The sequence below is a fragment of the Lissotriton helveticus genome, chromosome 2_1 (genome assembly GCF_964261635.1).
Source record: "Lissotriton helveticus chromosome 2_1, aLisHel1.1, whole genome shotgun sequence".
Taxonomy (NCBI): domain Eukaryota; kingdom Metazoa; phylum Chordata; class Amphibia; order Caudata; family Salamandridae; genus Lissotriton; species Lissotriton helveticus.
In genome coordinates this window covers 487,474,273-487,499,426 of record NC_136059.1, presented here as the reverse complement: position 1 = coordinate 487,499,426, position 25,154 = coordinate 487,474,273, and the positions used below count along the sequence as shown (strand labels likewise).

The 25,154-nt window shown below is 45.0% G+C and overlaps 1 protein-coding gene across 1 annotated transcript in view; it reads left to right on the top strand.

Annotated features, from left to right (window-relative positions):
- Positions 1 to 201: 201 nt before the first annotated feature.
- Positions 202 to 25,154, top strand: part of DIMT1 (DIM1 rRNA methyltransferase and ribosome maturation factor) — a 186,665-nt gene continuing 161,712 nt past the window's right edge. Inside the window, exons 1-2 of the mRNA XM_078675138.1 lie at positions 202 to 393; positions 642 to 824. Coding sequence (XP_078531264.1) covers positions 800 to 824 — 25 coding nt within the window. The 5' untranslated portion in view covers positions 202 to 393; positions 642 to 799. The remainder of the gene's footprint in view (positions 394 to 641; positions 825 to 25,154) is intronic.

The window sequence follows — 25,154 nt, the reverse complement described above, 5'->3', positions numbered from 1 at the left end:
TCAGATGAGGAGTGAGTGAGGGAGGGGGAGAACGTAGTATCATGGTGACCGCTAACGACAAATATAGTGATTCATTGATTTTGTGCGGATTTTGCTTTGAACTTTGTAAATTAACCATACTATACGATTGCCTGATTACTGTCAGCATTGCCTATTTGTTGAATAAAATAAAAACATTTTCACAAAAAAAAAAAAGGTGTGTAAGATCATCGTGGCCTGCTGCAAACTCCACAACATTGCCCTTCGACAGAACATCCCCTACATCGCAGAGGATGCAGGCCATGAAGACCCACTGGGTGGGATCCCTTAAGTGTCAAATGAAGATGATGATAATGGTGAAGAGGAAGGAGCTGACTTGCATCAGGATCTGATCCACAACTACTTCTCCCGAATGTAAGTATGATGTGAGATGTGATGACTTTGACTAATCTTGCAACTCTTGCAGTGATGTTGTGAGGAGGATGTTAATGCTACAAACTAGGAATATATGGGTCTGGAAATATCTGGGGAAAGGTGTTTTTATGGTTATTGTAGCTTTGTTTAGCTGTAAATGTTGTTTTGGACTGTATTCTGTAGACGGTGACAATGTGATGTGTCATATGAATGGTTTCTTAGCCAATCTCTCTGTTGGCTTGTTTCAGGTACCTTCACCATGACATCTTCATTTGGACATTTCAGAGTTGTGGCATTAGCAGGTATATGATGCCTCATGTTAGCAGATGCAAAACAAAAACTCTACCCCAGATGAAGAGCTGATTGCGGAAGGACTGGAAGAGACAGGCACGGAGGGAATGGCCAGATGATCTGTAAACAGAGAATGCAAGGTGCATATTCATATAGCTGTGGAAAGTAGAATATGTTTCTCGTTTTTACTGCAAATTGGCACAACAAGATGGAGGGTGGGGGAATGTCTTCTTGTCGTTAAGATGGCATGAACAGCAAGTGATTTATATGTTTCATAATGGGAGCGGAAAGTAAATAATGTTGCGATATAAAAGTAATGATGTCTCTGACGTTTTGAGCCGATGTAAATGAAAGCTGATACGACAAATGTAAAACGTCTTGTTATCAAGAGAAAATCCCAATAAAATGTTTCCCAAAACAATGATGCTCTTCAGACATATGAAGTGGAAATGGAATCTTCCTGGGGATCTGTGTCACTGGGTTTGGGTGTACAAATCCATTACCAAGACAGCGTTCACAGCGATAGAATGGAAGTTACCTGGCATCCATTGGACTTGTTTCTTATGGTGCTTTGGTCCTAATGAAGTATGTGTATCATCATGTGATCCACCACAATGTTGTGTTGTAGCCAAATCATGCTATCCAGCCTTCACCATGGCTAAATCCTAATTGGTCTCTGGCATTTGTTTGTGACATTCCACCAGCTGCAAGCAATATTGAATGAAATACCCCTGAGGTCGGAAACTGTTATACTGACGTGTTAGTTTATTTGTCACTTTGACATAGGATTCCGTTCGTGAGGTGGTCGAAGTGGCTCCATCGGATGATACTATTTTGTTGCCTTTTGTGTGGGATTGTTTCAGATATCCCCTCCTTCCATGTTGTGAGAGTTGCAAGTGAATATGTGATCACTGACCCAGAACTGAAACATGTATTATTTTGTTATGTGTCTGACATTATGTCTGCCTATGGTTTGAACTATGGAATAAAGAAGTTGTATGCCCAGATCCTTCTATGTAAGTGTTGTCGTGGCATGGTAGTGATTTAAACATTTGTTACAGACTATATCCTTGCTTCCATAAGTCCCTTTTTTGTGCACTGCAAAGCTCACCGGGTAGTACATTAACAATGTAATATGCGAGAATCACAACAGGAGACAATGCTTTGGTAAAGTTATTTTATTTTCCAATGAACACGTCCAATGAATCTAGTAACAAGATACATTGTGAAGTCTTCAGTCATGGTGGATGAAAACATTGTGGTAGAGTCCATTAGTTCTGGAGTCCAAAGGCCAACCAGGCCTCACAAAATCTACTCGCCCACTTGCAATTGCAGGTAAAATTTTATCAGGTCGAGCTATTTTTAGCACCTACTAGTCCCATCTGGTGAGTAAATATAGGCTTGAAAGGGGCAGGTGTTCTATTCATTCAGAAAGAGAATGAGCAATAAAGATCCCATTAAATCTTGTTGTTATCTTGACATATTTGCTATCTGTTCAAGGAAAGAGGTCAAATGTCAGTTTGTCTTTTTACTAACTGCTGCTGCTTGGAAAATGGATTTTATTTTTCTCTCTCTTATGAGTTAGAGCATTTTGTCAAGTGAGCTGTCTGAAGATGTCAGTTACTTTTCTCTAACACATATTTAAATAAATAGCCTGTTAATTATTATTACACATATTTCAAAATCTATCAGGAATTAGGAAAGCACATGGGTTTGTAATTAAGAAGGGTGATGCAAACAAAGAATTAAATAGGAGCAAAACAAACCAGAAAACTTTACTTGGTGATATGCAAATGACATGTATTTGCAGAAACACAATTTCCAATAATTATTGTTTGTACACTATATATTTTTATCAGTGAAACTGCATGTCAGTGGGAAAGTTTGTGGCCATTGCAATGTAAAATCTGCTGATTACAAATGACAGTGTGGTACCACTTTATGCTTTAATTATGTCTTTATTAAAAGTGATAGTTTTTTACATGATTTGAGAAACATTCCTGCCCCTGCCCTGATAACACTGCTGTTAATGAACTAAGAGGCACGTCATGGGCCATGTGTATCCTATGGCTAGATTTGTATTATAAATGGAAAAAAGTTTAGTCTATTAAATCAAACAAAAGGTTTTTTGTACAGCAGACATGCTGTACTCGCACTTTTGAAGGTGCTCCCATATGTGATAATGTAGAAAATGGCAGCTCAATTAATTAAAATAGTTGCCCGTGTTCACATCATTTGAAACCAGTTTATGGGTCAAGAGCATTACAAATATGTCGAGTGGATTATTTAAGTCACTAGACCTGCAGGTCTAGTAACATGTTTATGCTTTTTCAAGGCCTGTCAACATACTCCTCCCATCAGATATGGAAAAGTGGGCAGGATTAGTCAACAAAATTAATGTGTAGCTCATTAGGGTCGAGGTTTCTTCCTAGCGGTGATAGTTGTTTTGCCATAATGAGGTCTTTGGTTTTGGGATAGACGTCCTCTCTTATTGCCAGACGGGGGATATGGAGCTGCTGAGACAGGGGCGCTTTGAAGAACTGTAATCTTCATTCTCAGGGAATACTTACTAATAAAAAAGAACTTGGCACAGAAGCTGAAAATATGAAAAGACATCTTTATTAAATTTAATAAGTGAGGCCACGTCACACAGAAGCCGTGGCAACTGAATGAGGTAGTCTGAGGAATACAGAGGACAGAGGCCTTTTATATGTATTAGGGTTACATGACTCAGCACAAAAGTAAGGGGCAGTCCTAGCTTTTGCAAGCATGCAAAAAATCCAACATTCCTTCTTACACAAGCTGAACAAACCCATAATAAAAGACCACAACCCATATCGTAAACAGGTCATAAAGAGAAGGAACAGAAACAGATGAGAAGCAAGATAGAAGGGTGTGTGCATGTACCATAAACTCAGCAATGTCCTGCTCTTTGATCTCTATCTTGATAAGCTAAAGGGCAAAAACTGGTTTGGCAAGGTCAGCTTCAGGCAACAGGGTCAGTTCACTCAGGTCATCTAAGAGTCAGCTAAAGTCATCGGCCTATGTTAGGGCAACCACAAAATGGCTGCCATGCACAAAATGGAACCCAAAGGTTCAGAATGAAATCTTCAAATACACAGTGAATCCATCGGTGTAACATGACGAAAACACTCATGCTTGCTGAGCTCACTGTTTACGGTTCGCTGTTACCAAAATGGTAACAGAACCACGACCTTTATGATCCAGGTTCAGAATTCACGGAACCTCAGCTTGCAGGCTTATCATCCTCTGTCCGGGCCTCCCTTCCTGTGGTTGTAGCAGATGTTGATAGGGGGGATGTACTTGGGCCACAGGAAGAGGTCGAAGCTGTTGGAGAAGCCCTGCAGAGGTAGGTGCTTATGTCCCTCAGAACCACAAACAGGGAGACAACCTCATGCAGTGGCCAGCCATCTCTGTGTGGGCACCGGCCCCCTCAGTATGGATGCTGGCCACTGTAGTGTGGGTGTCAGTAACCTCCTGGCATGGGTCCCTCTGCAGCTCCTTAATTTGCCGGAGTTCAGTTAATAGCTGGCCAATCACACTTTGGGAGTCATGGAAGACACCCAGGACTTGTGTGAGGATGGCCTGGGTGTCTGTGTCCTGAGCAGGCTCAATACAGGGGCCCATATTTGCCCTCTCACTATGCCTACCCCCTTCCCCGGCCCTCTGTCCTTGGAATATACTGCACCCTTTCACGGGGTCCTGATTTCTTCATAACGGGGATGGTGCTAGCCAGATTAGAAACAAGGACTGGGGAGCACAGGATGGTAGTCACTGTGCTAGGTGTACCGGTGGTTTGGGCAGTGGTTGGTGGTTTTGTAGCTGTGGTGGGAGGTGTGGTTTTGGGCACAGTGAACCCCACTGGTGGTGTTTGCGCAGGTGGACCAGGAAAGTTATCCACATCCACCTCTTGAGGAGCGTTGTCATCACTTAGGGTGTCTTGCTGAGGAGGAGGCAAACTATGTTGGGTTTACAACCACTGTTCCTGTGCAGTGGTGGGATCTACCTGTTGTTGAGAAATGGAGAACATTGTTAATGGTGGAAATGAGGTATCTACATCCACACGATGTTTGTGTCAAAGTAAAATAAGTATCTAGAAAGGAACAAAATAGTTAGCGATTAGTATTATTAGCTATTAGCGTGGATTTGAAGTTGGTTACTAGACATTTGTAGACATTCAATCGAAGTATTAGATTTCATCAACTCATTAGATGTGCATATTGTTGGAAAACAGGGCAGTATCTTGAGGCCTGAAAAAAATACCATGTCACATTTGACCTTCACTGGGAACCAAACAACCTAGTGTAGCGCCTGACTCTCAGAGGGTAGCGTTGCAGAGCAGTCTAAGGCTTACTCAAGGGAGGTGGTGTGGGCTAGTAATCGCCATTACAGGTGCGCAGAAATAACACTCAATAATTGATTGTCCAGCCTGTACTTGGCTTTATAAAAGTAAGAGTACATTTATTAAACACACACACTACTTAATACTATGTACCAATTTACAAATATACATAAGCTGATGGAATTACTTTGTGACACTACATAACATCTGCACCCCTCCCGCAGGGTAGGTGGGGTCTAGTACCACCACTCCCAGGTATGCACATCACCTTGCCCCATAATGCACTGGGTTGACACAACCTGGAGCGAGGGCCTTGCCAACTGGCACCATCCCAGTGGCGACCCACCCCATTATCTCAACTAGCATTAAAAATAGATACACCTGCCCTGGGGACACATAACCCTGACGGAGCGTTGTATACTGACCATACAGTATGCACCTCTACATCTTAGTAGCTAACAGTCTGGGTTGTACCTCCCCTAACACAGTAGCAAGAATACATGTTTAGGCATCCCTTTAAAATGAGGTCCTTATTAGACTGGATAACATTTATAATGCATTGCAATTACTACCTTTAAAAGGCATCACAGGGGGCAGGTATTACATCGAGCCCTTGGTGTTTGGGGTGTCCTTTACCTCGTTGTTTCTTGGGAGCCTGTTGCCAGCATCTTCCCCTCGCCGCCGCCGCACTTTGGACCTGTGCGCGGCCGCCGAGTAGGGGAAAAACTACGCTTCCCAGCATTCCCGGCACCAGGAAGCCGGACGGAACCACGCCCACTGCACGCCAGGTGGCGCTAAAAGCGCGAGGGACTACCGGCGGAGCGGGGCAGGTATTACATCGAGCCCTTGGTGTTTGGGGGGTCCTTTACCTCGTTGTTTCTTGGGAGCCTGTTGCCAGCATCTTCCCCTCGCCGCCGCCGCACTTTGGACCTGTGCGCGGCCGCCGAGTAGGGGAAAAACTACGCTTCCCAGCATTCCCGGCACCAGGAAGCCGGACGGAACCACGCCCACTGCACGCCTGGTGGCGCTAAAAGCGCGAGGGACTACCGGCGGAGCGGGGCAGGTATTACATCGAGCCCTTGGTGTTTGGGGGGTCCTTTACCTCGTTGTTTCTTGGGAGCCTGCTGCCAGCATCTTCCCCTCGCCGCCGCCGCACTTTGGACCTGTGCGCGGCCGCCGAGTAGGGGAAAAACTACGCTTCCCAGCATTCCCGGCACCAGGAAGCCGGACGGAACCACGCCCACTGCACGCCTGGTGGCGCTAAAAGCGCGAGGGACTACCCGCTCGCGGGACGCGCGCGGGCGGCGCCGGGCTGAGCCCGGGCAGAGGGCAGGCTGTCTTAGGCCATCAGAGGCCATAGGAGGTCGGGTCGGGCGCACCTCTCTTACATCTTCAGTTAAGGTACTTTAATCACCACTGACTGTCTGACTTTGTGGATGAAACATGGCATACCTCCACGTATATATACACTAAGAGGGCCAATATACTGACATTTGTTTTCAACAGACTCGCTCCTTTTAAACATCACAGAACTATACAGTGTACGGCCTCTTACATTATTTGTATTAATTGTCTATTATTGATTTGCCGGATAGGATAGTCATTAGGATTTATACTGTGAACTGTTTAGCATTTTTACATTGTCTCAACATGTCTCCAAGGGGCAGTCGCAGTAAAACTGCAGCTGGGGGTGTTTCAGTGATTGGCCCTATAGATAATTTTATTACCAGAGCCAATGATGCTATAGACCAGGGTATTTTACTTTTGGAACGCAGGGTTTCACGAGACCTAGCCCAAGCTAGAAGTTCATCCCTTGGTCTTATTGCACTGGCAACCACACCTACACCCACCCAGGCCAGGCCTAGTAACATTAGACCTTTAATTGAGGCACGTGCTGAGATCCATACTATACCAAATGAGGTGAATCTATCTGCCTCAATTTCACTGATAGATTCTGACACAGATATAAGTACGGATTTGGAGAAAACTCCCAATCTAACTATTAATCCTACCCCAGATGAGATATCTGTAGTCAGCACGAGGCAATTAAGAGGTAGACGGGAGGGTGCTATTCGAAAACAAGCACAACATGTATCAAAGTCTCGCACGCCCAAGGTTAGAAAACATAGTATGCCTAAAAGAAATACTAGGAAAGGTGCTAACTCTAGCCCCCATTTAAGTACGAACAGGACAAAGGAGACCATTGAGGTAGATAGTGAGGTGCATCAAGAAGGGAAGATAGGCATGGATGGAAATTCTGATGCTAATGCTGCCAACACTGCAAATGACTATATGCTGGAAAGAATGGGTGAACTACTTAGTATCTATTTGTCACCTATAGAAAGTAGGCTCAACCGCATAGAAAAACAATTAGCAGAATTAAGTATTCCCATTAAGAATACATCCAGAGATGGTGCTCCCAATGGTGTGGGAGCTACATCAAGTTCCACAACACTTGCAGGCACTACCACAAAACCCTCAAGCGCCAACTATAACTACAAATATAACACTCAAACCCCCGCAGGTTTTAGATAAAGGGATCATCGCAAATCAGCCAGTAATTAATTCCAGTATTACTAATGTGGCCTTGGAGCCAAGGAAGGACAAAAATACCAAACAATTGAAGGGGATCTCTATGAGTCAATCCCATAAACCTTCAAATGATTCCCTCATGGTTCAGCCTCCCCCAAAAACCATTAGGCAGATTCCACTACGTATTAACCTACCACCTGAGTGTGGGGCATACGTGTTGGTCCTAGTTAATGTTTTAAAATTAAGGAAGGACCAAGAAGAAACCCCTATATCCCTTAAAAACAAAACCTTACATTGGTTAATTGCAAATTGTAATGTTCCTATTGAAGGGGCAAGGGAGATCATCCACACTCAGAGAGTGGGCTGGATAGGTCCATTGAGGAAGAAGTTCGAGGGGGACTGTGTAACAATAAACTTTAAAAAACCCCAATGGGCGGAAAAAACATTGGCTAGCGCACCATTACCCTCACCTAGGGAATTTAACACTACTCTCCTTCCATTAGGCTATTTTTATAGACACTTGATACCTCCCAAACAAACTATGGCGAATAATTTCGCCATTTCACACCAGGATTTGAATTTTGGAGCTAGAATTAAATCCCCGCTTTTTTCCCAGAACCTAGATTTTAACTATCAGAATGCCCAGCCTTGGCGTTATCAGGCCCAAACGTCAGCCCATTCTCTGTACTATCGCAATTTCCAACCATGCCCCACTGTGACCATAGAGAAAGGCAATACCCAGCATTTACTTCTAATCAATTTACACCGATGAGCGAAGCTAGGCCACTATTTAACATCCCCACTCATAATCGGTTTGAATACTTTTCAAATTTAGATGAGCAGGACTGACTGGAAAAAATTGCTGATAGTAGCAATACCAGCAGTCAAGTTACAAACAACAGACATGAGGGACACTTAGTAATATCTGAAGAATGTTTAAATCAGGATAGCCTAGCGACAGATATGAATACTAACAGTGCCCCATCTGTAGTTGTTAACACTATTAAGGATATGCCGAGGAGTGTTGGGAGTAAGCCCACTAAACATTGTAACACCCATGGGTTATCAATTCTCAGCTGGAATGTGGCAGGCCTAGAATCTAGGCTTTCAGACCCTGCATGGACGGAGATAATTGACGGCATGGATATTCTTATGTTCCAAGAGACATGGGCTGTTGGGAATTTATATATAGAAGGTTACCACTGCTTTGGTATAACATCATCCAAACCTAGTTTTGGTAGAGCAGTGGGAGGTTTGTTTACTGGGATTAAGATCTTGGCCGGTGGCTCAATTAGAGATTTATCTAGTGATAATCCTAACATTCAAATCCTTGAATATAAGTTAAAGTCAAAGACCAGGATTTATTTAATTAATTTTTATAATAATGATTTTTATCATGTACCGAATAAGAATTTTCTGGCACTGTCAAAGGCTCTAAGTAAATTGGATTGCACTTTATTATCAGATACAGAGTCAGGATTTCTAATAGGGGGTGATTTTAATGCTAAATTAACAACGAGACATGGGATTGAGGATGGGACCTTTCGAGACCAAGCGGAACGCAGGGGCATTGAATTAGCTAAAATATTAACTGAATTTGCCCTTGATGACACCATGAGAACAGGTTATAGTCCTAGTTCCCCCCACGTTTATCAGTGGGGATAGCAGCTCCACTATTGACTATATATTCATGTCACCCCACCTAATAGATTGTATAGTAAAGACCACAGTGACGGGGACATCCTTCAGTGATCATAATCCATTAATAGTAACTTTGAATCTCGCACCTAGTCCTGTTTTTATGAATTTGAATGGTGCAAGGGACATTACACCCTCAATTGACGGCCTACGGCTAAAATGGAGGGGAGTTGACTGTGGGGCAATTTTAGACAGTGTTCAAACTCTATACCCGCATCTGATTAAGTCTTGCCTGTCTACGAGTGGTAATTATGATACCATAATCGCTGATTTTGAAGTACTGTGTTCTACCATAAAAACTCTTCTGTCAGTCCCATTACCTAAGGAAGGTAAAGATCCAAGGTGGTTCGACTCAGTCTGCTCTTCTGCGAATAGGGAATTAAGAAAGGCACTTAATGCTAAACCCAGGTGCAAAGTAACCGTTCAGTTAGCCAGGAAACATTACAAAGCCAAAATAGCAGATAGAAAGGCAATGCTACTCTCTGAACACTGGGAATCGCTGGTGATCAGCGCAAATCTGGGTGGCAGCGGTCCTTTTTGGGCCGCTGTTAGAAAAACAAGAGAAATGGGTAAGAAGCTTACTCCCATCAGCTGCAATATAACCAGCAGTGTATGGGAGACCCACTTCTCTAAAATTTACACAGCTCCAATAGAGGAGCCGCCTATTTTAAATTTAGGACAATTGGGCGGTCTACAGATTGAAGCCCACGAAGTTGAGATAGCTATAAAAGAGAGCCTGGGAAATAAGGCGCCTGGCCCTGACGGTCTGCCCATAGATATTATTAAATATAATGCGGATCTATGGGCGCCAATTCTCCTTTACGTTTTTAACAGTCTGCCAACAGCGGCTATGCCGACCACATGGGCAACTAGTATTATCGTCCCAATTTTTAAAAAGGGAGATAGGACAGAACCAGCTAATTATCGCCCCATCTCCCTTTTGGACAACACCTTAAAAATCTTGGGACGTATAATTTAAAATAGAGTACTTGAATGGACTGTAGACACAGACTTCCTGGATCCATGTCAGATGGGATTTCGGAGTGGGGTGGGAACAGTGGAGCAATGCTTGAATCTGAAACTAATAATTGATAAATACAGCATTGCTCGATCGTCTCCCACCTACCTTGCTTTTATGGATCTTTCATCCGCTTTCGATCTTGTGAATAGATCCAAACTCTGGACAATCCTATCACAAAATGGCCTAGATGACACCCTTGTTAGATTTCTCGCCTATCTTCACACTGACCTGAAAGCACGGGTCAGAGTTGGGATGGGTGGTGAAGTCTCAGGAGCCATCGACATAGGCAGGGGGGTAAGACAGGGGTGCGTTTTAGCACCCCTGTTGTTCATCATTTATATTAACGGTCTATCAAATTGCCTGAAAAAAGTCACTACGGACGTTCCATCAATCCTAGGGAAACCCTTACCAGTGCTTTTATATGCAGACGATGCGGTGCTTATGGCCCGCACACCAAATGCCCTTCGTCTGCTTGTACATAGCTTTGTTCATTTTATGGAGGGTCTTGATTTGCGGGATAATTTAAAAAAATCTTTTATTATGTCTTGTGGCCCCGGCAAAAGGAAGCTCAACACTATACAGATAGGTAAAGATAAACTTGAATCTGTTTCTACATTTCCTTATTTAGGGTTGGTTTTCGCTGCGAACGGCTCGTGGAGTGGGCATTTGGCCCACGCCACGAGCAAGTTCTCGAAAGCCACCAATTCTGTCTTGAGCCTTCCTCGCCCAAAGAAAATTGGTGCCACTAAAGCTATTTTAAATTTTTTTAGATTGCAGTGCTCACCTGTTGCCTCATATGGAGCGGAGGTTTGGGGGTCGGGAAGCAGCCATAGTATTCAGCGGGAGGAAAGCCGCTTCTGTAGGAAAATACTGGGCGCCCCGATCTCATCCTCTGATTATATCTGCCACAGTGAATTAAACCTTCCATATATAAGTGATTTTATTAGAGCCAGACCGGCACTTTTTTGGATTAAAGTCTGGAGGAATAGCGCTGCCGCACTTACCCAAAACATTATGAAAGACTGTTTAAATTGTGACCACGGAATGGCGATCCCTTGGCTCTCAGAAGTTTTTAAAACACTGAGTGCAGTGGACAGAGGCAATCTATTCAATGACCCTACGCTAATTGAATCCAAGGATAAAGTCGAGGTCAAAAATGCACTGTACGCACTTTATAATACTGAACGGTTAGGAAGAGAATCGCAGAAATCGTAAAATATTTAGGGAATGAACTGCGTAGACAACCCCTCCCGCTCTATCTCTCCCTACCTATGACTAGTTGGGAGAGATCACTTTTGTTTCGCTTAAGGGCGGGTACAGTGAAATTTTTGTTGTCTTTTCCCTTGGGGTATCGACATAGCACGGATTTCAATCCGTGCCCCTGTGATGGTGTCAGTTCACAGGATGATTTGCACTTCTTATTCTTTTGTAAATTTTACCTCAGGTATACTAAATGGTTTTTTACCCCTTATTTTAAGAAACATAGACCACTCACACTTAATGAGTCGCATAGAATGTTGGTTTCCTTGGATTCTGATGAACTAATCTTTCGCACCAGTACTTTTTTAAGACTGACTATACGAGTGCGTAAAAAAATTAAAATTGAAATTTCTGTTTTTTAAAATTGTATTTGTGGTTCTTAAACTCACTTGGCACCCACTCCTTAGCGCTCACCTGGTAACCCCAAACAGCCGATTTAAACGCTGTCAGGGGCAGGAATCGCTTGCACGCCGCCATCACTCACCTCGAGGAGCCACGGGACACGCCCACTCCTGTTGGCCACGCCCACCCCTCGCTTGTACTTAAGCGTGCCCTGACTTCTAGCGCCGCATTGTACCTAATCCTCCTGAGGCGGAAGCCGGGAGTCTTGTTTGCCTAAAATTGAAATTTCTGTTTTTTAAAATTGTATTTGTGGTTCTTAAACTCACTTGGCACCCACTCCTTAGCGCTCACCTGGTAACCCCAAACAGCCGATTTAAACGCTGTCAGGGGCAGGAATCGCTTGCACGCCGCCATCACTCACCTCGAGGAGCCACGGGACACGCCCACTCCTGTTGGTCACGCCCACACCCCCAACGCCCATAACTTCCTCCATAAATCATGTGTCAGCACAGGGAGCGCAGCGGACGGGCGCAGCGGGCGCGCCGTCAGCGCGCCGAAGGCGCGCCAAAGGGAAGCCCGTCTGGGCCCGTCCGGGCCCAGCCGGCCCCAGGCCCTGCCACTCTGTCCTCTTTAGCCAGGAACAACCGGACCTACTCCCGCGAGGAGCTACTAGCCTTAAACACCCAAAAACATCCCTCATGCACACGCATCCTGAAGGACGATAACCAGTTCGCCAGATGCAACACCTGCAATCCTGTAGATCAGAACCCGGTGCACAAGGGCCTGCATCTAGGCTTACTCAATTGCAGGTCGCTCGTGAAGCACTCGCAAGAAGTTAACCTGTTAATCACAAATCACGCCCTAGACATCGTGTTTCTTACAGAGACCTGGCTCACTCCTAGCAGTGGCCCCGACATCGTCCTGGCACTCCCCCCCCGGGTACTTTATGTGCTCGCAGAATAGACCAGAGGGCAGAGGAGGTGGACTAGCTATAATCCTTAAGGACGGCCTCACCTGCAGAACCTTGGATGGTAACATCAAGGGACACGAAAGTTGTCACTTCACTATACAAATCTCCCCAGTCACCTCGCTGTCGGGAATGCTGGTATATCGTCCACCGGGCAGTCTAGCAGACTTTCCTAACAAAATTATTGATCAGACTTCCATTAAGTGTACGTCTTCCACCAACTATATACTACTGGGAGACCTCAATGTACACTTCCTGGACCCAGGTGACAAGCAGGCCAGTGAATTACTTCAGGACATCACCTCCATCGGCCTTGACCTAAAAAACCCACAGGCCACCCATGAAAAAGGGCAATTGCTTGACCCTATTTTTTCAAATATTTCTGACCTAAAAACCCTTGACCACATCCCCCTCCCCTGGACTGACCACTTTTTGGTCCCCCTCGTGTGGGACATCGACACTCCGCCCCCGCAACCCCCCAAAATCAGAACTCATACCAGACGATGGCAGAAACTGGAACCAGACGTATGGGTAGCCAAACTAAGGGAACACGTTCCCTCCCCTTCTTTAGACCCCATAGCTGGGGACATGGAATTTAACACCTGGGTCACCCAATCGCTTGACGCCATCCTGCCCAAAACCCACTCGCTGAAACATACCAAGAGAGTTAACCCCTCACCCTGGTATACCCCTGAACTCAACCTTTTGCGCAAAATGTGTAAAAGGAATGAACGCCTCTGGAGGAAGGAAAAAACAGAGGAAAAAAAAGAAACATTCCGCACCTCCATAAAATCCTACAAAAGGGAGCTACGCAACATCAAAATCCGCTTCTACGAGAGCAGAATTAAAAACGCTGCCTGCTCGGCTCACGAAACTTACTCCGTTCTCAAAGAACTCCTCCACGCCCCCGACCCCCCACTCAAACCTCTCGATCCCAAGGAGGCAGAAAGTAAATGCACTAACCTAGCCACTTTCTTTGACGAGAAGATCCAAAAAATTCTTCTGGCTATACCCCCCCTGAACCGGCCCACACGGATCGGAATCTCACCATCACTATCACCAATCCCCCTCTTCCGGCAGTTAACCCCCATCCCTCTCTGAACGCCTTCGGCCCAGTGACAATGGAGGAGGTAGGAGCAACGCTTGCCTCAATTAAAAGTGGCTCCCCCCTCGACCCCGCACCCCTCCGTTTCCTGAAAAAAGTGTCTAGCACCATCATCCCCCCCCTTACGGCTCTAATTAACTCCTCCCTCTTGGAGGGTACAGTTCCCCCCAGCTGGAAAGCGGCAGCTGTTAAAGGCCTCCTAAAAAAACCCTCCCTAGACCCGCAGGACTTCTCCAACTACAGGCCCATCTCCCTTCTCCCAGGAAACAGCAAGATCGCAGAGAAGTTGGTGAACAAACAACTGTCACTCTTCCTAGAGAACAATAACCTATTGGGAATCTCCCAGACAGGGTTTCGTCCAGGCCAGGGCACTGACATCGCCCTCCTGGCAGCAGTGGAGAAGGCCAGAAGCATTCTGGACACGGGAGGATCAGTGGCAGTGATCCTCCTGGACCTAAGTGCGGCCTTCGACACTGTAGACCACTCTACCCTAGTCCAACGACTGGGAGAAATTGGAGTAAAGGGTATGGCTCTGAAGTGGTTAAAATCCTTCTTATCAGGACGTTCCTTCCAGGTTTGGGAGAACGACAGCCACTCACCTATCATCCCCCTCCGATGTGGAGTACCGCAGGGCTCGTCCTTGAGCCCTACGTTATTTAACGTATACATGGCTCCACTGGAGAAGAGGGTCAGCTCATTCGGCGTGTCTTTAATCAACTACGCCGACGACACCCAGTTGGTTGTCACCCTCTCCCATCCCCTTCACGCCCCCTCTGATCTTCACAGCTGCCTCGCTGAAGTCCTCCGATGGATGAATCTTTCATCGTTAAAGCTGAACGGGTCTAAGACCGAGATACTCTTGCTAGGTCACACAGGGCCCTCCCTACCACCTCATCTTTGGCCCAGCAGTTTGGGCGACCCTCCCGCACCTAAGGACGTGGTCAAAAGCCTAGGTGTGTGGATTGAGAAGGACATGAGCTTTAAAACTCAGGCAAAAAAAACAGCAGGAACATGCTTCGGTCTCCTCAGAGCCTGCAGGAAGATCTTCCCTCTGCTCCCCGCAAACGCAAGGAAGCTCCTTATTCAGGGCCTAATTCTAGCGAGATTGGACTACTGTAACGCCATCTACCTGGGAGCTCCTGAAGCCACCCTTAACACGTTGCAGAAAGTCCAATACGCCGCCGCCCGCCTACTCACGGGCACACCTGCAAGATCCTCTGCCAAGCCAGCTCTCAAATCTCTGCATTGGCTTCCAATCAGAGAAAGAGTCGTTGTCAAGGCCCTCTGCTTGGCCCATAAAACCCTCAACAATAATGGCCCCCCCCTTCTCAAGGAACTCTTAATCCCCTATAAAGTGGAAAGAGATCTTCGGTCCAATGGAGAAAACCTTATCTCAGTCCCCAGAGTCAAAAAAGCCAAAACCGGTGGCCGTCGTTTCTCGGTCCACACGGCCAAACATTGGAACTGCCTACCACGAAATCTGAGGAAAGAATCAAATTACCTCCAGTTCAGGAAATCCTTAAAAACTCTCCTTTTCCCGCAAACATAATTTCGTCTAGACGGCTGAAACCCCCCTGGAGAAACAGGTCAGCGCTGGGATGCTCATCGAGTTACTACGCGCTTTATAAAACCATTAAATAAATAAATAAATAAATAACTGACTATACGAGTGCGTAAAATGATGGAAAATCCCTGAAATTATAAATTAGTTTTACTGGAGCTGAACTGTAAGGAATTCCAAAGCATTTTAATTTTTAAATTTTAAAACTTTGTGTATGGATGTATATTGTAATGATTTGTTGTTTTTAACTGTGGTACTTTTATGAATTTTATGAAATTCGAATAAAGGTCTTTTGAACTTGAACTTGAGCATCACAGATGAAATCACAGGATTAAGCATATACAGCCAGACACCCCAGCAGGAATGTCTAGCAACATAACCCCATTTGGCTTATGATGTCACCTTACACAGGTACTTCACATAACACATGTGGCTTTCAGTCTCTCTAAAACAAATAACATTAGAAATGAATTTCTGGTGCAATTACATGTCTTCACCTCCAGGGGATGCCCTTCTCCAGACATCCCCAACTCAACCCTTCACACCATGATGCACTTCTCAATACTCCCCCAGCTGTAGAACAAAAGTTCCAGCCCAGGAGGTGATTAAATGCTAGCTGAGCCCTTGAGGGGTTAGTTCTTTGGAGTCCCCAGAGACTTAGGGAGGGACTGTTCTTCGTGCTGGGGGAGACTGCGTTGCTCCTGCAGCTCCCCCTGCACCTTTGCACACATCTCGCAGGACCCAACCCTCCAGGGGCCACCACAAGCCAAGAAAAAGCTGCTTTCCCTTGCAGGCCAGTTGGACCTGCAAGGCATTATGGGGCGCTTCTCCTCAGCCCCATGCATATCGTAACAGCGGGCTCCCCCGCTGTACTGGGAGAGCCGCACTGTGGGCCTCTGCCCCGTCCTGGCTTCGTTGGAGAGTCCAGTCCCACCCAGACCCCCAGGTGAGTGAGTGATCTAGATCGGAAACCCCACCACGGCTGTTCCTGCTTATTTTAGTGGGCCCGGTCGCACTCGGGCCCCCTGCTACAGGCTCGTTGGAGAGCCATTCGGGGAGCCTATCCCCGGTGGCTCCCACCTGCTGCCCGCCCGGCCAGCACCCTTGCATGCTGCAGCGGGAGCAGGCACTCCTCTTCTGGTTTACCCGCCTTCCTGCAGCTGCAGGGGGTGAGGTGGCACTCCCCGTTCTCTCCCTGCACTTCGGGCCCAGGGATGGGGTTTTGGGCCCCAAGGCCATCTTCACGGGGAGTGCGACGGCGCTCCCCAGCTTCGTCTTCTTCACGAGGGGGGTTGTCCGACGGCGCACCCCCCTCATCTCTGCCACCAACATCGGGGCCCGGAGTTGGGGTCCCGGGCCCCAGGGAATCTTCCCGGGGGCGTGACAGGGATCCCCGGCATCCATTGTCCTCAGGGACCAGGGTGGCCTCTTGGCCCCCGGTTGAGGCTCTTCACTCCCCGGCTTGTGTTCTGGGCGTCGGTCCCAGAGTTGGGGTCCCGGGCCCCTACAGGCTTCCTTGCGGGGGATGCAATAGCACTCCCTGCCCCCCCCCATCACTGGGTGCTAGGGTGGACTCCTGGCTCCCTGCTTGGCTGCTTACACAGGGAGTGCGACGGCGCTCCCCAGCTTTTCTTTATGTTGGGGGCAGCCCCTGGCAACTGACCCACCATGGAGGCACACCATGGACCGGCGGCGGAGCCCCAGGCATTTCGTTGTCGATCCTTCCAGAGGTCAAAAGTCGCCTATCTTCTGTGGGACGTATCTCGGCCCCCAGGTGACTGATCGGGTCTATTCCGGCCTCTTCTTGCTCCTGGTGGCGCTCCCCAGCCACTGGGAGCACTTTCCTTCACCCTCTTGGTTTCCGAGGGGGTGAACTCAGGAGGGAGCGGACTTCACTGGCTGCCTGCACCAGCATTTCACCTGGCTCTCCTCCTGTGCCTCTCTTCACCCTGCGCAAAGGCTCAGGCTTCTGCTCACTGGTCCTGGTCTTCACCTGTGGCGCCACGCAGGGTCCTGGGCCAGTCTGGAGGCTCTTCCTTTCAGCTGCCCATGGAGCCAGGCTCCAGCACCAGTCTTCCTCAGCAGACCACACCCCTGAGATAGCTTATCTTCCTGTGCAAGTTCTTTTGAAGTATTGGGGAGGGGGCTGGCAGGAAGTCTCTGTTTGCCCTAACACAGCGACACATCACTTCTCTGCCCCTGCTCCCTCCTTCTTGCCCAGGCCTCTGGGCTTCTTCAAAATGGCGTCATCCAGGGGTCTCATGTCACATGGTCTCTGAGAGCCCCTTCCTCCCGCTGCCTTCTCTCCAGAGAAGCCTGGTGCCTGGTACCAGGTGTCAGCTGCTGATGGATGAACCTGCAGCTCCACCTATCTTCTCTTCTTGGAGTGGAGGCCCTCGCCCTTGGAATACTTGCTGTGCAGGGCTGGGCCTCTGAGGCTACAGCTTGGAGAGGAAGGTCATTAATTCAGCCTGGCAGGGTCAGCCCCCAGCAAGGCCCTGGTTATGAGCTGACTCGGAGAAATATGACATTTCTGGATGACCCAAAATCAGTACAAATCTAACTTTGGACTCCGCAGAGTACTTCTTCTCACATAAGTTACAGTGGACTTTGGTGCGTGTCTGCAATTTGTAGGCCCTAGGAAAGTGAAACTAGGAGAATAATGGAGTGAAAAACAGTAAAGCACACTGACTTTCCCTGGCATGTTTCTTCCCACTGTATAAAGCCTATTCCATGTCACCACTTAGCTCTGCATAACTCCTGCCACACCAGTCTATCTGCACCTGCTCCTTGGCTGCGCACGCCAGGTATCTCCCCTGCGCAGCCCCTACACGTGTGCACACGCATGTACACATGTGTCTGCATGTAACTAGCCCAGTGTCCCTTACTTCAGCTGCAGCGCAGTGGCCTAGTCAAGCCAGGGAGACACCAGTGAAACCCACATTGTTATGGCATCACTCGTGCCATCAATCATTTCAGTTTATGGATCCAGGACACCAAAGTATTCAGATCTATTTTGAGTGGAGTATTTACTGTACATTTCCAGGCTAATTTAGGGTTGCCTGACTAGGAATGTGGTTGGTGCTTGTCTAGGGTTCATACCCAAGTTACTTACCAACCCAATTTCTAACAATAAGGCACTGCATTTTTTGTGCCATTGAAATTCACTGTAGTGGATGACTGCTTTTGAGAGGCACAAACAAATGCACACAGAAAGACTGAGAACAGATTACAGTCACAATATAAATCATTTGTTGGTGGTGCCATACAACTTTTAGCAATTGTTTTGAGTTTTAAGATGATTTCACGTCAATCAATCAATCAGAGAATTGTGAAGCACTCTACTCACCCATGAGGGTCTCAAAGCACTGGGGTGATTGAGAATTGCCGATGCGCTGTTTGGGTATTATTAACTATGTATGAAAGAAAACAGTTTTCTCCCATAACTTTCTCCGACAAATTATAATAAAGAGCTCCAGAAACTTAAAGTTGGCTACATTTTCTATAAATTCACAAATACATTCCTCAAATATGAGAAAAAGGCTGACAAGCTGATTAAAACATACTTCTTACATTATCAGTGCGCTAATCGGTTCCCCAGTCTTCTACATCATCACCAAAGTTTTAATGAACAGCATGAGAGCTAACGTTGTACATTCATGACAAATGTCAGCCTAATTGCAAACATTCTCTGACCAAAAAGAGATAGGAGTTTTCAAGTTTTAAAACCACTTATTAGCATTAATTATGGTATACAATGTGTGAATGACACCTGAATACCATGTTGTTGTATTAGAAGCTACTGAATTGAAATAATTTCCTATGGAGGAAACTTCAGTTAAATTAACAAAATTTTGTAGTTTTATTTTGTCATAGAAATTATGGTTAATGCTATAAAAAAAACAAAAATAGAGGTGTTTTCTATAAATTCTCAAACATTTACATCATACAATATCCTGGCATACTGCGAGAAACATACTTTCTCCCACAGCAGCAGTCTGTCATGTGATTTACCACAGAGTTCTAAAAAACAACAACCAGGCTAACTGTCTTCATTCAAAACAAAAGTACAGCACTATTGAACACCATCTAGTTAGATCAGAAGTGGTTGAAATTAAAACCTTTCCTATGGTGCAGGCAGGAGTAAATTTGCATTGAGGTGTTCATGCAGATATGAAAGTAGCCGGTTAAGAATATGATATGAAAGGAAGTATACATTTTAGTAATTTTTGACATATTAATTAAAGGGCTAAAAAAGCTAAAGATCCCACCCTAATCCAACATACCCTTTTCACATCTGTTTCTGAGACTAGCCATTCTCTCTGTAGCTTAAAACTGGCTTGGTTTTAAAATAATAATTTGTTTGAAGGTTTTTGTTAATCTTCCATTTAAGTGTACAAGTGTGGATTTTTTAAAGGTACAGGAACTCATTTGCAAAGTAATTTGATATTTAAGATGAATAGATGTGTGCCCATATTGGTAGTGGAAACGTTCAAATGTATCACTGTTTGGACATTTAAATTATCTTTATACTTTTTCCCACTGCCTTTTGTCAGTAGTTGCTGCCTGCACATGAATGCTAAATATTTTAAAATAAGTAACAATGTAATTGAGACATAGGAATGATGCTACTATTTTAAAATACAGTTGAAACTATCATGGACTACACACTCCGGATCTCCGACCGACCCCTGCCCTCACCACGTCTTCAACAAGGCCGACGCTGTCATCGCACCCCACCTGCGAGACATCATCAACACCTCCTTCGACACCGCCACCTTCCCTGAGAGCTGGAAGCACGCCGAACTCAGCGCTCTACTCAAGAAACCCACAGCGGACCCCACCGAACTCACGAATTACCGCCCCATCTCGCTCCTCCCGTTTCCAGCCAAAGTCATCGAGAAGACCGTCAACAAGCAGCTGGCCGCCTTCCTTGAGACGAATGGATCCCTCGACCCATCACAGTCTGGCTTCCGAGCCAACCACAGCACCGAGACCGCCCTCATCGCCGCCACCGATGACATCCGAGCCCTGATGGACAACGGAGAAACAGCGGCCCTCATCCTCCTAGACCTCTCCGCGGCATTCGACACTGTCTGCCACCGCACCCTAGTACAGCGCCTCAGCAACATCGGAATCCAGGAGAAGGCTCTGGAATGGATCATCTCCTTCCTCGACGGAAGAACACAGAGAGTCCGCCTACCACCGTACAAGTCAGAGGCCACCGAAGTCATCTGCGGCGTCCCTCAAGGATCCTCGCTGAGCCCCACCCTCTTCAACGTCTACATGAGCCCCCTCGCGGCCATCGCACGCCAACACAACCTCAACATAATCTCCTACGCCGACGACACCCAGCTGATCCTCTCCCTCACCAACGACCCTGCCACCGCCAGAGCCAACCTGCACGAAGGGATGAGAGAGGTAGCCGAGTGGATGACGACCAGCCGCCTGAAACTGAACTCAGACAAGACGGAGGTCCTCATCCTGGGCTCTTCGCCCTCCGCCTGGGACGACTCCTGGTGGCCTCCCGCCCTGGGCACCGCACCCAAACCGACAGACCACGCACGCAACCTGGGCTTCATCCTGGACTCCTCCCTCTCCATGACCAGGCAAGTCAACAACGTCTCCTCGGCATGCTTCAACATCCTACGCATGCTACGGAAGATCTTCTGGTGGATCCCCACCGAGACCAGGAAGACCGTCACCCAGGCCCTCGTCACCAGCCGACTGGACTACGGCAACGCCCTCTACGCCGGCACCACCGCCAAGCTCCAGAAGAGACTCCAGCGGATCCAGAACGCCTCAGCCAGACTCATCCTCGACATCCCACGGACCAGCCACATCTCCGGACATCTGAGAGACCTGCATTGGCTCCCCGTCAACAAAAGAATCACCTTCCGCCTCCTCACCCACGCACACAAAGCCCTACACGACCAAGGCCCGAGCTACCTCAACAACCGAATCAACTTCTACGCTCCCAAACGCCACCTCCGTTCAGCTTACCACGCCCTCGCCGCCGTCCCCCGCATCCGAAGAGCGACAACAGGAGGAAGGTCCTTCTCCTACCTGGCCGCCAAGACCTGGAACTCCCTCCCGACCGACCTGCGCCTGACCCAAGACCACCTCTCCTTCAGGAAGAAGCTGAAGACCTGGCTGTTCGAGCAGTAACGGCACCCCCCTCCCCCCAGCGCCTTGAGACCCTACGGGTAAGTAGTGCGCTCTATAAATGTCTTTGATTGATTGATTGATTGATTGTAATAGACTTGGAAAACTTTAAATTTATATGTATAAATGTAAAGGGATGTTATCAGAGATTCATTTTATTCCAAAAACTTGTGGCAGCAGAGATAAGAACCATTTTCAGGTACACACTCCGCCTTCTGCACAGGAAGGTGAATGATTCTAAAGCTCCTTCAGTTGCTGCCCTTGTTTGAGGGATTCACTAGGTGCATGGTGTAAAGAGTTCTGAGGAACGTACATGGTGTTTTTTTTTGTTCAAAATAATTTATTGAAATTTTTCATCATAAGAAACAATAAGCAAGACATACAGAAAAATACGAACTTCGCAATTCAATATATGAAGATATAGTTATGCAAAGAAAACTTAAAAAGGGAAGGGAAGGAAGGGGAAACATTGAATATTGGATACTTAATAGATACTAAATCGAGCTACTATACAATAACAATATATATAATAAATTAACATTAAGGAAAGAAGCAATGACTATTAAGAATTTGATAAATAGATATCAATAGGAGTCCAAAATAAATGATAAGAGATAGAATTCTGACACACCCCAGACAAAGATATTTGTGCACCTCTTCTTGTAAAAATAACCCAGGAACACCAAGCATGAACTGATAACTTTGAAACATCTTTCCAACAAAAAGTAATTGATTTACAAGCAGCTGAAATTAAGAAGTTAAAAAGTTTACATTCAATTGCATTTAAATCTTGCGACAAGGTTACAGATTTGCATATTAAAATGTTATATGATACATCTTCCTGAATATTAAGAATCTTTTTAATAATGTCACATACTTCAGTCCAGAATTTAGTAATTAAAGGACAAGAACAAAGCATATGTTGTAGTGAACCAGGGTGCAAATTACAATGCCACCATGTATCAGATTGAAGAAGTTTAGCTTGAAATAACCGTGATGGTGTCCACAAGCAATTAAATAAAATATAAGAATTAGTTTGAAAAAGTGAAACAGGTAACCATCCACATATATTACAAATCCATATATTTTCCCACATATCAATGGATAATGACAGTGACAATTCATTGTTCCAAAATTCTGCGATCATATTTATGTTAGAACCTAGATTGTTGGACAATTTTTTATATAAAATAGAAACACCATGAGGATTAGCTGATATAGTTTGAATATAAGTAAATAAATCAGCATGAATATTAGAAGGAATAGCTTGAGAAAATGAATCCAAAATAGAATTACTTAAATATTCATATTTTATAAGGTCCGAATCAGCCAAACCAAACGAAGTTTGTAACATTTGAAATGAAATAAAAGTATTATTAGAATAAATATCCTTAAGGTAAAAAATACCAGCTTTAATCCATGACGACCAAAAACTAACATGCCTATTTAATTTAATAACATTGCTATACCATAGTGATAAGTCAACAGTATTGGACACAGGATGTTCAAAAATAGAATCAATATCATTAAAAATTAGTTTGGTGGATTTGATGATAAGAGATTTATGAAGAAATTATGATTTATTCGCCATTGTTAACAATGTGGTAAGTGGAAAGGGATTCACAATGGATTTTTCAATAAGGAACCATGTAGGGGAATTATGTACACAGGAATGATTAAACCAAAGAGCACTTTGTTTTAGAATAAACGCTTTATGATAAAAAAGAAAATCCGGAATACCAAAACCAGCATTACCTTTAGACATTTTTAATTTTTTGTAACTAATACATTTTGCTTTATTATTCCAAAGAAATTTGGAAAGAAGTGTATCAATATCTTTATAAAATGTTAATGAAAATTGAATGGGGATCATGGCGAGGGTGTAAAATATTTTAGGAGCAATATTCATTTTAATGCATTCCATTCGTCCCCACCATGAAAGATGCAATGAAGACCATGTAGACGTTTTATCTTTGATATAGTTTAAAACGAAATCACTGTTCAAAGTTAATGTTGATTTTATACACAAATATTTTAACTTATTCTTTTGCCACATAATTTCCCGCATGGGAATCATATCAGGAGTACAAAAAACATTTAAAGGAAAGAATTCTGTTTTATTAATATTCAATTTACACCCAGAAACCAATGAATATTTTGTGATTATGTCTATTAAGGAAGGAAACGAGGATATAGGATCTTTGATAAACAAAAGCACATTATCAGCATAAGCCAATGTTTTAACAATGACATCCTTAACCGTAATTCCTTTAATAGTATCACATTGTCTGATAGAAGCCAGAAAGGGTTCAATACCTAATAAAAACAAAAGTGGAGAAATGGGACACCCTTGATGTGTACCCCTGTAAGGGGAAAATTGAGTGGAAACTTGACCGTTAATAAATAATCTAGCAGTAGGAGCAGAATATAAGGCTGAAATCATACGGATATAATTATCACCAAAATTAAAAGATGTTAAAGTACGAAATAAAAATTGCCAATGAAGTTTGTCAAAGGCTTTTTCAGCATCTAAAGCCATGACTCCTGAAGGGCTAATTACTGTTTTTGCTTGTTCAATGACATGTAACAAAGGTCTTGTATTATTAGGTGAGTATCTATTTTTCATAAACCCTGATTGATCAGAATGTATAATAGAATCTAATATTGGGGATAAACGTGTGGCCAATATTTTAGCATATAATTTACAATCCTGATTTATTAAAGAAATAGGACGATAATTAGAAACAAGAGTGGGGTCTTTATCCGGTTTAGGAAGAACAATAATTAAGGCTTACGAAAAAGAACCAGACATACTTCCTGAAGAAGTAAATGATGTAAATAGTTGAAGTAAAAAGGGTTAAAGTTGAAATTGGAATTCTTTATAAAACTCTGCCGGCAAACCATCAGGCCCCGGAGATTTATTTTGTATGAGGGATTTTATGGCAGATAAAATTTAGTCCGAATTAATGGGTAGGTCTAATCCAAGTTTATCTGACTGAGAAATGTTAGGCAAATCGCAGGAGAAGAGGAAGGAGTCTACTACCGACTCATCATTAAATTCAGGTTTATTATATAATTTAGACTAAAAGTCTAGAAATTCATTAACAATATCCTTATGGGATATGGCAATTTTACCAGTAGAGTTATGAATGGAGGTGATTTGGGTTTTGTCTTTTTTAATACGAAGGTAATTTGCTAAAAGTCTACCAGATTTATTTGCATTAAAACTAAATTTAGCTTTAGCTTTAGAAAGTTGGATACCAGCTCTTTTACTAAGAATAGTATTAGGGGAACATGGCGGCCACTGAGTAGAGGCGGTCAGGAGCTTTGACTCGTCTCGGGCGGGCGTTCGTTTTGATGTGGTAGACTCACACGAATTGACGGGATCTGACAGCACATGGAGTTCGAGGGACCTTTGTAGAGGCTGTCGCGGCGGAGAGGCTTGGCGAGGGGGTT